Source organism: Pseudophryne corroboree, chromosome 1 (genome assembly GCF_028390025.1).
Source record: "Pseudophryne corroboree isolate aPseCor3 chromosome 1, aPseCor3.hap2, whole genome shotgun sequence".
NCBI lineage: Eukaryota > Metazoa > Chordata > Amphibia > Anura > Myobatrachidae > Pseudophryne > Pseudophryne corroboree.
In genome coordinates, this window is record NC_086444.1 from 354,950,156 (window position 1) to 354,968,130 (window position 17,975).

General features: G+C 46.8%; 1 protein-coding gene across 4 annotated transcripts in view; it reads right to left on the reverse strand.

Annotated features, from left to right (window-relative positions):
• The window catches only part of LOC135070418 (septin-2A), a 286,079-nt gene that overhangs the window by 20,603 nt on the left and 247,501 nt on the right, over positions 1 to 17,975 (reverse strand). For all 4 annotated transcript variants that reach the window (XM_063964763.1, XM_063964764.1, XM_063964765.1 and 1 more), the window contains one exon: positions 14,610 to 14,693. In XM_063964763.1, the coding sequence (XP_063820833.1) occupies positions 14,622 to 14,693 (72 nt within the window). In that variant the 3' untranslated portion in view covers positions 14,610 to 14,621. The remainder of the gene's footprint in view (positions 1 to 14,609; positions 14,694 to 17,975) is intronic.

Consider the following 17,975-nt stretch of genomic DNA (forward strand, 5'->3'; position numbering starts at 1 on the left):
GTAGACTTTATAAGAGTTTTCCTTCACAAGAGAGGAAATTGATGATTGGGCTACTTTTTGTCTAATGGTTTCCCATGAGTCTTCATCAGGTGGAGGGCCTAGGTCCTGCTCCCACTTATGTTCATGGGGGAGGATGCTTGTTGCCTTCAGGGAGCGTAGTAATCCGTAGAGTATAGAGATAATACCCTGCCTCATAGGAGAGTAAATACATAGACGCTCCAAGGGGGTGAGTTGGCGAATAACCTGGGATTTGGGAAGGGAGTTTAAAAAGGAGCGGAGCTGTAAATATTCGTAAAATACGGGTTGGGAGATATCGTATTTGTCACATAAAGATTGTAGGGAACGCCATGAGGAACCTTCTGTAAAATCAAATACGAGACCCGGGCGTGGGTTCAGATGAAGCCACGAGTGAGATTGTAAAGTGGAACCTGGGGGGAAGTCCCTGTTATCCCAGATGGGGGTGATAGGAGATGGGAAAGTGGACAGGCCATAATGTCGAATGCAGGAAAACCACAAGGCGCAAGTGAGTTTCGTCGAAGGGACACAGGTTTGTAACGACCGCGGTGGCTTGGTCGGTGAGAGGAGGGGGACCAAAGAGGAGACCCCAGCTGCCAGAAGCTCGATTCGCATCCAAGGCAGGTGGGGTGCAGGGGAGAACCATGCCAGAGCCTGACTCAGGTGGGTTGCATGATAATATTTATGAATGTCCGGCAATCCCCTACCCCCCGCCAACGGGTCACGTATCAGAGTGGAGGTCCTAATTCTAGGGGGCTTACCAGACCATATAAATTTTACAAATAATTTCTGCATTCGACATAAGGCCTCAGCGGGGATGCTCACGGGGATTGTTTGGATCAGATATAGGATCCTCGGAAGGATGTTCATTTTAATTGAAACTATCCGTCCAAACCAGGCTATAATCTGTTTGTCCCAAGCTCTAAGGTCAGACTCTATACACTTAAAGAGGGCAGGGAAGTTTTCAGAGTATAGGGAGTCGTAGGAGTTTGTGATGTACACGCCAAGGTACTTGATTTTCTTGGAGCGCCAAGAGAAGTTATAGTTAGCAGCTAGGAGAGATCTGGCATTCTCATCAAGATGCAGTGGGAGGGCCTCTGATTTGGAGTAATTAATACGATATCCAGAGTAATGAGAGTATAGTGAGAGGGTTTTAAATAGATTAGGGATGGATATATTGGGAGAGGAGATAGTCAAGAGGACATCATCTGCAAATAATGACAATTTGAATTCCTCCTCACCAACATGGATGCCTTTGATATCGGGGTTGGCCCTAACCATACACGCCAGAGGTTCAATTGTCATGGCAAAAATTAGTGGAGACAAGGGACACCCCTGGCGTGTACCATTGCTAATGTGAAAGAGTTGAGAGTCCTTGCCGTTGACCCGAACTCTAGCGGAGGGGTTGGAGTAAAGTGCCTGAATGCCTTGAAGTAGGCTTCCCCCCAGACCAAATCTGCGTAGAGTGGCAAACATGAAAGGCCATAGTATTTTGTCAAAAGCCTTCTCTGCGTCTAGCGAGAGAAGGACAGAAGGCATTTTAGTTTTGTTAATAAGATGGACCAGATTAATAGTTCTTCGTGTATTGTCTCTGGCTTGTCGGCCTGGGATGAAGCCCACCTGATCAGCGTGTATTAAGCGCGGGAGAACAGGGTTTAACCTTAAGGCTATAATTTTTGCAAATAACTTAATATCGTTGTTTAATAGGGAGATGGGGCGGTAGCTGGCACAGGAGTTGGGATCTTTCCCAGGTTTATGGATTAAGACTATTCGTGCCTCTAAGGTACGGGGTGATAGAGGATTACCATTTAGGAAACCATTGAAGAGCCGGCAGAGGTGGGGCAGAAGCATCCCCTTAAATTTCTTATAATAAGTAATTGACATCCCATCAGGTCCAGGGGCCTTGCCCGGTTTCTGAGTTTTAAGTGCGTTCTCTATTTCTTCGATAGTAATCTCTGAGCCTAATTGGGACACTGTCGCGTCACTCAGTGACGGTAGGTTACATTTGTCTAGGAGGGAGTCAATTCCCTTTTCAAGTCTCGGTGGTGAGGGGGGGGGTAGTTTCCGAGTTGTACAGCAATTTATAAAATTCCTCGAATTCACCCAGAATGCGGTCAGGATCATGGGTCAGAGCCCCTTGTTTGGTGCGAATGGATAAGATATTTTTAGAAGAAATCCTAGCCCTCAATTTTCTGGCTAATAGTTTATCCGCCTTATCCCCTTTTTCGTAGTAAATCTGGTTGAGACGTCTAAGGCACATTTCAGTCTTATGAGACAACAGTAAATTAAGTTCGCCTCTGATTTTAAGTACCATCTCTAAATCAGCAGGGTCTAGAGATGACTTATGCACTTCCTCCATTTGGTGGAGCTGATTAGATAACTCTAGAGTCTTTTGGGAACGCTGCTTGGTGATCCTGGCCGCAGTCTGGATGAAGTGGCCCCGGAGGACCGCCTTGTGTGCCTCCCACAGGGTCATATCGGAAATGCCGGGGGTTTGGTTCTCATTGAAGTAATCAGTTAATACCTGAGTAGTTTGCTGTAACACTTCAGGTTGTTGGAGAAGGGCGTCGTTAAGCGACCAGGAGGGGGGGGGAAGGAGTGCGAGCTAGCCCAGTCAGAGTCAGAGAAATCGGGGAGTGATCAGACCACGTGATTGGATAAATACAGCAGTTCTGGATTCTAGATGTTAGGTCCCTTCCGACCATAATCATATCAATTCTAGTGTATAGATTGTGGACTGGGGAATAGAACGTGTAATCCTTAATTAGGGGATCGACAACCCTCCAGGAGTCAAATAGGAGGTGATTTTTAAGCAGCGACTGTAGGGCTCTAGAGTTGCGGGTGCTGATATGGGACTGGGACCGTGGGAGGGGATGGGAGCGATCCAGACTATGGTGTAGTATGGTGTTAAAGTCTCCTGCTATTAAGGGGTCACCTTTCCTACACTGGGCGATTTTGGAGTCTAAGGAAGCAAAGAACGAGGCCTGGTTAATATTGGGAGCGTAGACATTAACCATGGTGATAGGGACATTATTAAGTTTACCTACTATAATGAGAAACCTACCGCGCTTATCCTTAATGATTCGGTCTGATTCCAAATGTAAATGAGCGGGAATTAGAATGGCGACCCCTCTTTTTTTTGAGTGCGATCACAGGCGTGTATGGCAACAGGGTGGCGTCTAGAACGTAGTTCAGGGTGGGAAGTCCCTTTGAAATGCGTCTCCTGAAGGAATACCAGATCTCCCCTCACCTGCTTCAGAAAAAGAAATAACTTGGTCCTCTTTTGAGGACTGTTGAGGCCCTTCACATTGTAAGATATTACGTTAACAGACATAATGTTACAAGTGTAAATATAGCATGAGTGATCTTAATGAACCTGAAGTCGTTTCCCTGGGAAACGAGGGGAACGAGGGGAAGAGGAAGAGCGGGAAGTTGGGGGAGAAAAAGAAGGAGAGGAAAAAGAAGAAAAAAAAAAGAAATCAAAAGAGTCACAAAAAGACATTTAAAAAATTGTAAAATAAACAAATAGAATTGACCGAGCCAGTGACCCATTGTACGCTACGTACAGGTCTGTATGTTTGAGCACCCGTATGGGGAATTTAAGGGAGAAAAAAACTCCCTCACGCTCAAAACTGACTATGGAGGCTCGGTGGAGGGCGCGGCCCCGGCCGCCGGGACGCCCACCAATTAAACATATGGGGGGGCGACCAAGGGGGTCGTTGCAACAACCTGCCACAATGGACCACTGTTGAAATTATATCAGTAAATAAATAATCTCAGCTCAAGAAGAAATTCTTAAACCTCTAAACTAGTTTGTAAAACATTAACATTTAACGGATAGTGACCCAGCAGCACCTCTGTGCAGAGACTTTCACGGCGGGTCATGGCTTGTAGAGGTTTTCTCCGGGACTGTCGACCAAAGACGTCTAGGCGCTCGCTGAGGGAGGGGTGAATTTGGAGAATGTCGGAGATCTGGAGCATCCCGTGGGGAGGAAGGTTTGTTGGCCTCCGGGGGGGGGCAGGTTCAGTCTCAACAGGAGCCTGTGAGCCTCTTCTTTGGATCGTGCCAACAGTCTCTTCCCATCCAGCTGTACAATTAAAGCAAAGGGGAAGCCCCATCTGTAGCGGATTTGATTATTTCTGAGGATTTGGGTGTACTCCCTCAAATCGAAGCGTCTCTTGAGAGTAGTAGGGGATAAGTTCTGAAACACCAATAGCTTATGTGATTCAAATAGGCACACATCTTTGTTCCGGGCAGCCGACAGAATTCTCTCTTTAGTCTTGAAATAGTGACAGCGTAAAACTACGTCTCGTGGGGGGGACGAGGTTGAGGGCTTTTGACGTAGTGAGCGATGGGCTCTGTCCAAGAGGAACTGCTCACAAGAAATGTCCGGGAGGAGGTGCTGGAAGAACCTGAGGAGAAAATCCTCCAGTTGAGCTGGTTCTACTGACTCTGGGATATATTTAATGCGCAGGTTGTTACGTCGTGCGCGGTTATCAGCGTCCTCTTGTTGATCCTGGAGTAGGTATATATCCTCCTGCATGACTTGTACCGAGTGCTCTAGCTCCTGTTGGAAGGTGATGACTTCATCGATTTTCTGTTCCACCTCATAAGTGCGGGCCCCGAGATCAGATATCTCGGCCTTGAGGCCAGAGATGGCTTTGTGGATCTCCGAGTGGAAAGCCTGCTTCAGCGACTTCATTTCCGTTAGAATTGAGGAGAAGCAATCTTTCATGGAGGGTTCATGGGTTGACGATTCTTCCTCAGATTCCGAGACCAGATCAGAGGGGGGGGCAACTAGGGGTTTGTCCGCACTAGACTTCATCTTGGATATAAAGGTCGAGATTTCTGCTGAAGCTGTGGCTTTCTTAGACTTGGATTTAGATTTAGGCATGGTGTAGGACAGTCCCGAGGATAGCGAAGGTCAAAGATCAGAGCTGAGGTTTAACGTAAGTAATTAGCGATCCATCATGTAGGCTGCATAGAGATAGAACATGAGAAGACCCCCTGGGTCGCACCCATAGGAATTCAGCAGAACATTCCCCCGCTTGAAGAGATCATGGGGGGCTGGGGTATCGTATAGAGAGATTCACTGGCAATGGGCCGGGGGGGGGGGGGGGTGGCACCCCCGGGCTGTAGGTTGTAGTATAGGAAGCGTCCAGTGCCTTAAGACAGAGACAAATAGCCCCAGTTATATATAGTTATAGGTGGTACTTAGGGGGAGAGTGAGTGAGATTGGGCCTAGTGAATGGAGGCCTCACATAAAGGGCCAGAGGACACCTCCCGTGTACAGACTTAGAGCAAATGCTGGGAAGAGGGAAGGTGTGCCAGCATGTGTGGGGTTAATCTCCGCTCAGGGCCCCCCAGGTGTACCTTGTGAGCTCAGTGCAGTGGGTCCAGGAGGGAGGGTTAGCAGGGTTCAGCCGTCAGGTGAGGCACGTTTGCAGAGAGCCCTGGAGCCTATCATATCGGGTCGCACGTCCCGCCGGGCCTAATCATCTACACCTCGCCGGGTGCAGGGCTGATAGCCGTCGACTCCAGCGCGAGACCGGCGCCTGCCGAGTCCGGGAGCCGGGAGACAGTCCCCAGAGAAGACCCCAGTCAGAGCCGCTGCGGGGCCGTGCGCCACCTGACGGTCAGCCGTGAGGGGGACGACCACGGTCCCTCGCTGGATGTAGCAGGAGTAGGTAAGCGTTGGTGGGGGAGAGCAGGAGTGTGGCGTTCCGTCGGGTCCCGCTGCCGCAGTACCTTCGTAGGCCCGGGAGCAAAAGATGGCCGCCGCCCCTGAGGCGCCGGGGTGGCGGCGTCCGCGTCCCGGCCGTATCTTCTTGCCCGCGCAGTGGACGGGCGGTGGCTGGAGTCCAGGCAGCGGGGGTAGGTTATGGGGCAGATCACCGGGTATGCAGCGAGACCAGCAGCTGTAGATACGGCAGGAGGAGGCCCGGGTCCGGAGCTCCAGACGGCCCACCACGGGCGAGTAGCTGAAATTTAGGCCCCGGCTTCGTAGTGGAGGGTAGGCCGCAATCCGCGGGAGCCAGCAGACCGGCTCCCCGATTCCGCAGCGCTACCCCACCGTTCAGCACTGCACCTCCAGATCAGGGAGCAGATTTAGAGGGGTTTTTTTTGTGGTGGAAAATGTCGTTTTTTTCAGTTTTTTTCCCCAAGGTTCTGATGAGCTCACAACACTTGCTGCCTATCAGTTCAGCCTCCAGGCCACGCCCCCACAATGACTTGATTTTGACACAGCTTTAGTATCGCTGCGCATACTACTTCCCTTTCTGTATGAGAAGCTGGCAAGGCTGATTTGAAAAATCGGTGAGGGGGCACGTCTTGAAACTCTAATTTGTACCCTTGGGTTACTATTTCTAATATGCAAGGATCCAGGTCCGAGTGTACCCAGACCTGACTGAAGAGTTTGAGACATGCCCCCACCAGTGCGGACTCCCGCAGAGGAGCCCCAGCGTCATGCAGTGGATTTGGTAGAAGCTGGAGAGGACTTCTGCTCTTGGGAACTTGCCACAGCCTGTGACCTCTTTCCCCGTCCTCTTCCTCTCGCAGCAAGGAAGGAGGACCCTCGTCCTTTTTTTAATTTATTGGGCCGAAAGGACTGCATCTGATAGTGTGGGGTTTTCTTCTGTTGTGCAGGAACATAAGGTAAAAATTACGACTTACCCGCGGTAGACGTAGATACCAGGTCAGTGAGGCCGTCGCCAAACAAGACACCACCATTAAATGGTAACGACTCCATTGCCTTCTTAGAGTCGGCATCAACATTCCATTGATGAATCCACAATGCTCTTCTAGCTGAGACTGCCATGGCATTGGCCCTTGATCCCAAAAGGCCAATATCCCTTACAGCTTCTTTTAAATATGCTGCAGCGTCCCTGATATGACCCAGAGTCAAAAGCACGCTATCCCTGTTTAGGGAATCTATCTCAGATGACAAGTTATCTGCCCACTTTTCAATAGCGCTACTCACCCATGCTCAAGCAACGGCAGGCCTGAGCAGCGAACCCGTAGTGACATAAATGGATTTTAGTGTATTTTCCTGTTTGCGATCCGCAGGATCCATTAGGGCTGCCGTGTCGGGAGACGGAAGCACCACCTTCTTGGATAGACGCGATAGAGCTTTATCCACCGTGGGGGTTGACTCCCACTTTTCCCTATCCCCAAAAGGAAAGGGATATGCCACTGGGATTCTTTTGGGAACCTGTGTCTTCTTGTCAGGATTTTCCCAAGCCTTTTCAAAGAGAGCGTTCAGTTCATGAGAGGGAGGAAAAGTTACCGCAGGTTTCTTTCCTTTATACATACAGACCCTAGTATCAGGAACAGCAGGGTCCTCTGTTATATGCAACACTTCTTTTATCGCCACAATCATATACTGAATGCTCTTAGCCAGTTTAGGATTTAATCTGGCATCACTATAGTCGACACTGGAATCAGAGTCCGTGTCGGTATCTGTTAATTGGGCAAATGCACATTTCTGTGACCCCGAGGGGGTCTGAGTTTGTGACCATGCATCTTCCATGGATTTTCTCCATGTCTGGCTTTTAGACTCAGATTTATCTAATCTCTTCGTCAACCGAGCCACATTAGCATTCAAAACACTCAACATATTCACCCAGTCAGCTGTCGGCGGTGCCGACACAGTCACTCCCCCAGTTTTTTCTGTTCCCGCTCCAGCCGCCTCCTGAGAAGAGCACTCAGCCTCAGACATGTCGACACACATGTACCGACACCCTCAAGCACACTGGGGCTATGGGAGAAAGACCCACAACAAAGCCCGTTAGAGAAACACAGAGGGAGTTCTGCCAGCTCACAACCCAACGCCTGACCTGGTTCTGACACGAGTAAAATACTGCCCAGACCAATAATTAGCACCAAATCACTTGTGCCCCCCCCCCTCGTTTTGCACCCTGTGACTTGGACAGTAGTGTGGGAGGCCAGGCTCAGCGTCTCTGCAGCTTCTGTGAAGAGAAAATGGCGCTGGTCAGAGCTGTGAGGGCTAAGCCACGCCCCCTTAATGGCGCGCTTCAGTCCCGCTTATTTTTATATTTTTTATACTGGCGGGGGTCCGTAATCAGTGCCTAGGCAATTTATACACTTTTGCCAGTGGCCAATATTGAGGATTAATGCTGCCCAGGGCGCCCCCCCTGCGCCCTGCAGTGCCGTCTGAATGTGGGAGCATTGCCCGCTGCGCGGTACCTCAAAAGCCGTCTTCTGCCGTCACTGAAGTCTTCTGATCTTCTCAATACTCACCCGGCTTCTATCTTCTGGCTCTGCAAGGGGGGTGACAGCGCGGCTCCGGGAACGAGCAGCTAGGCGCACCAAGTGATCGGGCCCTCTGGAGCTAATGGTGTCCAGTAGCCTAAGAAGCAGAGCCTTTGAACTCAGAGAAGTAGGTCTGCTTCTCTCCCCTCATTCCCACGATGCAGGGAGCCTGTTGCCAGCACGTCTCCCTGAAAATAATAAACCTAACAAAGTCTTTTTTCTGAGAAACTCTGGAGAGCTTCTCAGTGTGCATCCAGTCTCACTGAGCACAGAATCTAACTGGAGTCTGGAGGAGGGGCATAGAGGGAGTAGCCAGTTCACACCCCTTTTAAAGTCTTAAAGTGCCCATATCTCCTGCGGATCCCGTCTATACCCCATGGTTCTTGAAGCATCCCCAGCATCCTCTAGGACGTATGAGAAATCCACACAGCTCGGAATCAATCCAGACCATTCCCTTCGCCCTGCAAGGTAGCAATGCTAACCACTTTGCAGCTTGTAGTACTGCACTGGACTCCCATGCTACATTTCTGACTATTCCTTCTGCTGTAAGGTTGTAACAGATACAGAACTAATCTCGTGTAGTTGTACTATAAAGTAGTAGAATGCATAGGTTTAATATGTGCTTTGTAGACTGCCCACATGTCAACCAGACCTGCAATAAAAGGCTACTTCCCATTTCTGTTGGTGTAAGTTTGCTTTTGATCTGCCTATGAGAATCTTACTTTGTGTCTTAACAACTTGCATCAGGGAAGAGTACTTTGCTAAAACTCAAAATGCTTTATTTTTTTAACCCTACGTTTAAGGCAAGTGCTGTACATATATTTCACATACGGGTTACATTTACTTTAAGAAGATGGGCTGAACTAGAAAAATCTGTTCACAAACAATAGCTGGTTCATATCCTAATTAAACATGACTGCTATGTAACCCTCATTTTCATTCACACTATTAACTTCCCCTCCACCTTTTCTCCTGAAACTTAATTTTCTTTACTGTCTCCAAATAATATATAAATTATGTTTACATTGTATTGTTATTATATTGATATTTAAAATCACAGCAATGGTGTCACATAACTAAAAGCTTGTTAGACTATAGACAGCATACCAGATTGCTTAGCCTACTGCTGGCTACTAACTATACTCTAGAGGTCCTCACCACATCCTTTCCTCAGCCAATCCATAATATCTATTCATAAAAATGCTGGCCACACATCCAGCTTCTGAGATGTATACATACCATGAAACTGAAAAGTGGTTCAAATGGCTTAAAAAGATTACTGCAACCAGTGAGAAAATACAAAGATAACATTTCCTTTGTATACTGGTATAGTGGAAGCCCACAACAAATCCCTACCATTGGAGAAAGCCTCTGCTTGGTCTTGTCATCTGTTGAATCAAGCTGTACTTCCAGTGGTAAACTGTACTTCTTCCAGTGGTAAGCTGCACTTCTTCCAGTGGTATTTCTATTTGTATCTCCTAACGCATAATAATGGTCTATTCAAAGCCATCAGCTCCTTTTTTCATTTTTCTATGCACTTATGTGAACTACTTGGATAGCATTTTTGTGGAATGTATACAATGGCTGCAAATTACTACTGTGACTTTTACAGATCATTCATTACTTAAGCATCGCTCATAACCCTCTAATTCTCAAACGGGTATGCCAATTCCCATGGAGCATAATGTGGGCTGCTTGTGGTTAATGTTGTAACGTTCTGTTAATTGCTTGGCTGCATTCATTTTGTAAAAATGTATATGCGATCTTTCCATTCAGCTGCTGATAAACGCCAGTGCTAAGGCAAGCAATGATGTGATAATCAGTGTTCACACCCCTGAGCTTTGTTTTACTCCCAACTAAAAATGCTGGCCACAAATCCAGCTTCTGAGATGTATACATACCATGAAACTGAAAAGTGGTTCAAATGGCTTAGAATGATTACTGCAACCAGTGAGAAAATACAAAGATAACATTTCCTTTGTATACTGGTATAGTGGAAGCCCACAACAAACCCCTACCATTGGAGAAAAACACTGCTTGGTCTTGTCATCTGTTGAATCTAGAGAAGGTAAACACCCAATTGTCCAGAAATGTCTCTATAGTCCTCTGTTCCACTGCTGCTTGATGAGACAACAATACATTTCCTCAATGTAGCTGGGCACAATCTACATTGTCTTTCCAGGTCCTGACTAGCATGGCACAGCTGCCTTCTAGCAGAGTAGTAGTTGTGCAGTGGACTGTGGACATACTGATTATTGGAATGTAGGAGCAGCTGGACAAGTACTTACCTACCAAAAAAAAGCACTAACGCCAGGCTAGCAGGGATCTGTTCAGTTTCCAAGCTGTACTTCTTCCAGTGGTAAGCTGTACTTCTTCCAGTGGTAAGCTGTACTTCTTCCAGTGGTAAGCTGTACTTCTTCCAGTGGTAAGCTGTACTTCTTCCAGTGGTATTTCTATTTGCATCTCCTAACTACTCGACTTTTACAGATCATTCATTACTTAAGCATCGCTGATAGGGGGTGATTCCGAGATGATCGCTTGCTGCCGTTTTTCACAGTGCAGCGAACAGGTTACTACTGCGCAAGCACCGCAATGCGGAGGCACGTTGTACGGGTACAAAGCGGATCGTTGCTCAGCGATGGATTTAACGAAGAATCCATTCGCAAAGCCAATCGCAAGGAGACTGACAGGAAGAGGGCGTTTGTGGGTGTCAACTGACCGTTTTCAGGGAGTGTTTGGAAAAACGCAGGCATGTCCAAGCATTTGCAGGGCGAACGTCTGACCTCAATTACGGGACCAAAAAGACTGAAGTGATCGCAAGGCTGAGTAAGTGCAGTAAAACATTTTCGTCCCGCTCGGCTGCACACGCATTCGCACACTTTCAAAGCGAAAATACACTCCCACATGGGCGGCGACTATGCGTTTTCATGGCTGCTAAAAGTAGCTAGCGAGCGATCAACTCGGAATGACCCCCATAATTCTCAAACGGGTATGCCAATTCCCATGGAGCATAATGTGGGCTGCTTGTGGTTAATGTTGTAACGTTCTGTTAATTGCTTGGCTGCATTCATTTTGTAAAAATGTATATGTGATCTTTCCATTCAGCTGCTGATAAACGCCAGTGCTAAGGCAAGCAATGATGTGATAATCAGTGTTCACACCCCTGAGCTCTGTATAACTCCCAAAGCCTATTTTGGATGCTGCCAGCTTCACTGCTCTGGCTACCCTTTTTTGAATAAAACAGCTCAAATATTTTGGAGGGGTAATGGATTGATAGATTTATAGTACAGGTAGTCTATTTACAGGACTGAGAAAGATAAAAAGTAAAACTAGCTGCAGTTGTAAAACGACTGTAGATGCAATGATTTCAAAGGAATAAAACAGAAAGCATATTGAAGATATGAGACTTAATGGTCATTCTTGCAACATTGATATAGGAGACTACAGGGCACTAATGCAGGAACCTACAGAGGTGAAACAGATATGGATGAGTCTGGCAATGATAGAGAGTACAGACTGGAGAGGAGATAGTCTGTGGGGTGAAAGTACAGCTAGGCAGAAGTTACAGTGATCATTATGGTGATATGATGAAATAATTAGTTACTTTGTTGATTCCTGAGAAACATCTTCTAGCAGTGGGGAGCAAAGGAGAGGGCAGAAGGAAAGATGCCAAGGTTACTGTGTGCAGTGGATGTCATTGTGGGACTGTTAAACAGAATTATGGGTTTTGAAAGTAGGGCGAGATCAACAGTGTCAGAGGTGGAAGATCAAGGAGAAGTAGTAGGGGAAAAATCCCATAGATTTAGGAGTAATAGTCACTGGCAACTGCTGAAAATGAGGAATGCATTGGGTGCAAGCCAGGTTGTCAGGATGCCAGAAGAGAACTAGTCTATTGTATGCCAAACATCAAAGCAAATTTGGAGTAAGAAGTGAAACATGAAGGGCCTGATTCAGAGGTGGACGCTGTGTCTGTTGCCAGATTTGTGCTACTTTCAGCCTGCCCCTGGTGTACAAGCATGCATATGAATGACAGACGCCCACATTCAGCATCTCTGCACACTGTAACACCACCGGTGAGTGACACGTCCATCAGCGCACCATTGGCTAGAAAGCAGGTGCAGTTTTGTATGGCCTCTGTGGCAGCAGCGGTGCATCAGGGAACACAACTGCTTTCACCGATGGTGAGACAGCCTTTTATTGTGTACACTTCAGGCCACCTCCCAGTCACCAGCCAGGAATGGCCAGCACTTTGACCCCTTTCACAACACACAAAAAAAACGGTTTCAACCCGGTATATTGCCAGGTTGACACGGGTCGCTCTGCGGTGTGAAAGGGGTCATGGACAAATTCCTGAGTCGTCTGACCCGATAATTCAACCCGAGTTATAAGAACGGTTATTCCGGGTAATTACCAGGTCCGGCGCAGTGTGAACAAGTTACCCGGGTCGATGCAACCCGGTAACCGTTCACTGCTTAGGGAGAGGCGGCATGGAAATTATATCATCTCATAGCGCCGCCTCCGCCCCCAATGCCGGCTCCCTTCACGCCCCCGGATGCAACCCTACCCGGCATATTGCCAGGTCAGGATTGTGGTGTGTAGGGTCCAATGCCGGGTCTCACCCAGGAAGGACTCGTTTCCAATTCCCAGGTGGGACCTGCATTGCGGTCTGAAGGCGGTATTGCCGCTCCATTTCTCATACCGCCTGTCCCGATCACAACACCACCTTTGTGTGTACACTTTGTGTAATGCATACATTGTAGGGGATTTCTGCATTTCACACGCATGTGCAGTTGCTCAACTACATGAACATTGGCACTGCGTGTGCCTCTGAATCAGGCCCAAAGTGTGGAGTAAAGTGGGAGTTGGAGAAGGTATTGGTAGTGCATGGCGGACAAGGCACTGTAAGCTGCAGAGGTGACGCACTGTGAGAGAGCAAAATCTGGTAACATTAATGACGGCTGAAATTTGTAGTTCATTGAGGTCATTCATTTCACTAATGTGGTGAGCATGATGCGCATATAGAAGTGTACAAGTCTGCTCCCTGGATGCTATTGAAGATATATGAAGGAGCAGCTGTCTGCCATATGTGCTAGAGCCAGATGATATAACCGTCAGAACACACCAGCTCAGAGGAGCTGGAGACAGATGCTCGCTGCTCACTGAGTGGGGCTTTCCTCTATCGCAGCTTGTTGGCAGTGACTACTGGTAACTGTGGGATGGAAGCAGAATTCAGAAAAGGCAAAATGATGTGGAGCTTTTGAAGGGACTAAAACCAGTTACTTTTGGTTTTAGTAATATTATATCTGTAATCACAAAAAACATCAAAGTTAACACCCCCCCAAAAAAAAAAAAAAAAAAAATAGCTATAAACAAAGGTAGAACCCTGATCTATACAAGCCAGTGAGCTCCTGCACTATCCCCTGCCCCTTAACTGGCAAGGCAGAGTAGAAAAATAAAAAAAACCTTTAGTACTGTAAATATCAGAATCCCCATTAAAATATGGAGACAGAGATCTGCAACAGATCTGCCACTTGGCTAAGTTTGTGGAGGCACAGATGCTTCTAGTCATAAAATCATCACTAACCGTACTTGTACCCGGCCACCTTCCTGTGGCAGATAATGCTACAGACTAATACGCTGGCAGATAAAGAAAAAATACACTATTGTGAATGTAGCACACTGAAGTCTTCCAGAACTAACTGTTAAGTTGCAAAGGAAAACAGCACAATATATTACAGAAACGCAATAAAAATAAATAATAAGAAACCCAAATGAATCAAACAAAGAACTAGGTACAGGAAGACTACTAAAGGAACGTGGAACAGATTCAGTGGCTTTCCGACACAAAATTTAGATGCCCTTATCTAAAGTTTGCACCAGTTGATTGGCCTATAATTACAGGGGTGCAGAGAGACGTTCTATGAAGTTAGAGCAGAAATGGGGAGGAGGGGGAGCTATTTTTGTCATGGAATGTGGGCTGCGGAGATGAGGTCACTGAGGAGAAGATTTATTCTCACTACCAGCCAGGTTTACTAAGACTGGGCTTCTCACATCTGCATATAGTGCAAATACTTTCCTGCTAGCTCTTTGTATTGTTCTAACTAGTGGTGAAAAACAGTCTGACATCCCAACTGGAAAATCAGGTCTGCCCCGGAAGGAGAGCCTGAAGATGTGTCAGAGGGAAATAATAATTCCAGGTTTAGTGAGACAACCAGAGAAACTGTGACTCTCAATGCTATTTTCCAGGACAACAAGCCACTTAAAGCTTAGTAGTCTTGTCTATTCCCTATACATCTGGACAAGAGCATCAGCTGTGTCTTACCTTAGAAGGAGCTCACTCGTCTCCGGAGGGCTTCATCCTCATCTGAGCCTGCATTTGTACAATCATCTCTTGCATTCTCCGCAGCTAGATAAGAGCCAGAATATAGGGGATCAGATCAGTGAGGCAAACTGAATGCTGCAATGTGCACACAGCAACAGTGGCAATGACTATAGTAATTAGCTACATTATAACAGTGCATGTAGAAAGGGTACAGCTGCGATACATCAAGAAAGGTGACTTTTATATTGTTGCAAATAATGACCTACAAAAAAAGCTAAATTAGAGAAAATCGATTAAGCAATCAAATCCTGCATTTCTATATGTGTGTGTGTGTGATGAGGTTACAATACCGCCAATCGGGATCCCAATGCTCACAATACCAGCGCCGGAATCCCGATGGGGTGAAACGCCGTTGCCGGAATACTGGCTATACTCCCTCTCTGGGTGTCCACGAAACTCACAGAGGGAGAATATAACCTGTGGCGAACGCAGCGAGCCACCACGCCCGCAGCGAGCACACAAGGTGCTTTCTAGTGATCATCCCGCTGCCGGCATTCTGGCGACGGGATCCCGCTGTCGCCAATTAGTATATATAGGACTCCGCACTCACATCCATATGCAGTTTATTATAGTGGCGCTCCACTAATGGCTCCAATAGATATCCACAGAATGACAAAGGTCAAATTAGGGCACTCAATAGTACACTAAGAAAAAAGTTTTAATTGCTTATAGTCACCATCATAGCAGATCACAGTTGCTTCCTGTTGAGCGCTGTGTGGACATAATTTGGTAGTGGTCTTGAAAATGACCCTGAGGGGTCGAAAAGCCGCCCGTGATCTGCTATGATGGTGACTATAAGAAAATGAAAACTTGTTTTTGTGTATTGGTGAGTGCCTTCATGTGACCTTTGATGGTCATTCTGTGGGGGATCTGGTTAGGATCCTGGTGGTCAGGATCCCGGCTGTCAAAAGACTTAAGCCGGAATCCTGACACTGATCAGAATGCTGAAGCCGGCATCCCGAATAGGATCAGAATGCCGAAGCCGGCATCCTGACAGCCGGGATCCCGATCGAGCGATTGCCGGGATCTTGGAAAGGTAAGCTACGGGGGAGGGGGGTTGTTATAGGTTGAGGCTGCAGGGAGGGGGAGTTAGGTTTAAGCACCACTAGGGAGGGTTAGGGTTTGGCTGCAGGGGAGGGTTGTGTGTGTGTTTAGGGATAGCATGCTCGGGATTCTAAACAGCGGGAAACCGCGGTTGGTATTCTGACCACCGGCATCCCAGCCCCAACCCATTCTGTGGAGATATATATATATATATATATATATATATATATATATATGTACTGTATATAGATAGAAGAGAGAGCAATACTGTAATACTACTGTGCACAGAAATAAAAAATGCTTTTACTCCCTCTGGTACTTTTGTTTGAGAAGATGGGTCCATATCATAATTCATGAAGTTGTTGGAAGTCATGAAGCTTCGACATTGATAGTGCTGGGTTATGTCGTATCAATGTCATAACTTCTTTAGCAGCACACAAAACTTATGTGACTGAGGGGATACAGTAAGAGGGATCCATGAAAAACCATGTTACTGCTGGAGCCTGCCTGTTCATATATGCCCACCGTAACAGAAGCTAGGCTCTCAATACAGCTGCTGCTTTGTCCTGTAGACCACCTCCTGAAAGGGAATGTTTGATAAGGAGGATGTGGTGTGATGGGAAACTTTCACACCAGGGTTTTTATAATAAAAGCACAAGTATTTTGAAACTTTAACCTGTGCAGTGTGCAAACTAGAGCTACAATATTGCTCAGTATTCTACAAGCCTACCACCACCACGCCTTATGCAGGTCCGAGATTAGGACATGTTATGGTTTTTATTTGGAGATTTTATTGTATTCAATGACAAATATTTTAGAAAATCTAATTTAAAAAAGTACATATTTCTAGTACAGCTGGAGAAGCATTTTTTTTCTTCAACGCTTTTCAAATACTTATTTTTAGCCAAGTCTAGCTGCTACTTTCCCTTGTCCTAGTTAATAAGTCAATTTCCATAAGCTGGGTACAGACAGAAAATGTGCCCACGTCTCCCCCCATTGGCATTCTGCTCGTAGTGGACAGAGGCCAACAAAACTGGGATTTGTGTTTTGAAGAACAGAGAAGTAATCCAAAATTTACTTGCTTTATATATATGTATGGCAAACACAAGATATTAAATATACCTACCCTTTTTTTAATTTTTTTTGCAAATTCAATTTATAGCAAGTCAGTTGTGATGTCAAATTCAACCAATTATTTACACACTCTGCATTTCAAAACATTCGCAACACAAATGCTAGTCCTGCTTCTCTTCTAGAAGTTAAGTAAGTTAATATGAGAGAGAATTCCTGCAACAGGCAAAGTCAAATTTGTAAGAAGCCTGCTTTAAAGAAAGTGCAATTCAACTACTGAAACTTGTAAAGGTATAAGCAACATGGCCCCATTGAAGTGTTACATGTTGCAAAGAGAAATTTATGTCAAAACTCACCATGCATCTTAAAGATGCTCTCAATGATACAGTAATAAAACATACTATCAAACTATAGGTGTGCTAAAAAAAAAAACAACATCCACCAAATGTCTTTCTCTAACGTCCTAGTGGATGCTGGGAACTCCGTAAGGACCATGGGGAATAGCGGGCTCCGAAGGACGCTGGGCACTCTAGAAAGATCTTAGACTACCTGGTGTGCACTGGCTCCTCCCACTATGACCCTCCTCCAAGCCTCAGTTAGATTTCGTGCCCGGCCGAGGTTGGATGCACACTAGGGGCTCTCCTGAGCTCTTAGAAAGTTATAGTCTTAGAATTTGTTCTTTTCAGTGAGACCTGCTGGCAACAGGCTCACTGCAGCGAGGGACTAAGGGGAGAAGAAGCGAACTCGCCTGCTTCCAGCCGGATTGGGCTTCTTAGGCTACTGGACACCATTAGCTCCAGAGGGATCGACCGCAGGCCCAGCCTTGATGTTCGGTCCCGGAGCCGCGCCGCCGTCCCCCTTACAGAGCCAGAAGCAAGAAGATGGTCCGGAAAATCGGCGGCATGAAGACTCAGTCTTCACCAAGGTAGCGCACAGCACTGCAGCTGTGCGCCATTGCTCCTCTCACACACTTCATACTCCGGTCACTGAGGGTGCAGGGGGGGGGCGCCCTGAGGCAGCAATAAAAACACCTTGGCTGGCAAAAATACCTCAATATATAGCCCCAGGGGCTATATATGAGGTAAATACCCCTGCCAGAAGTCCATAAAAAACGGGAGAATAGGCCGCGAAAAAGGGGCGGAGCCTATCTCCTCAGCACACTGGCGCCATTTTCCCTCACAGCTCCGTTGG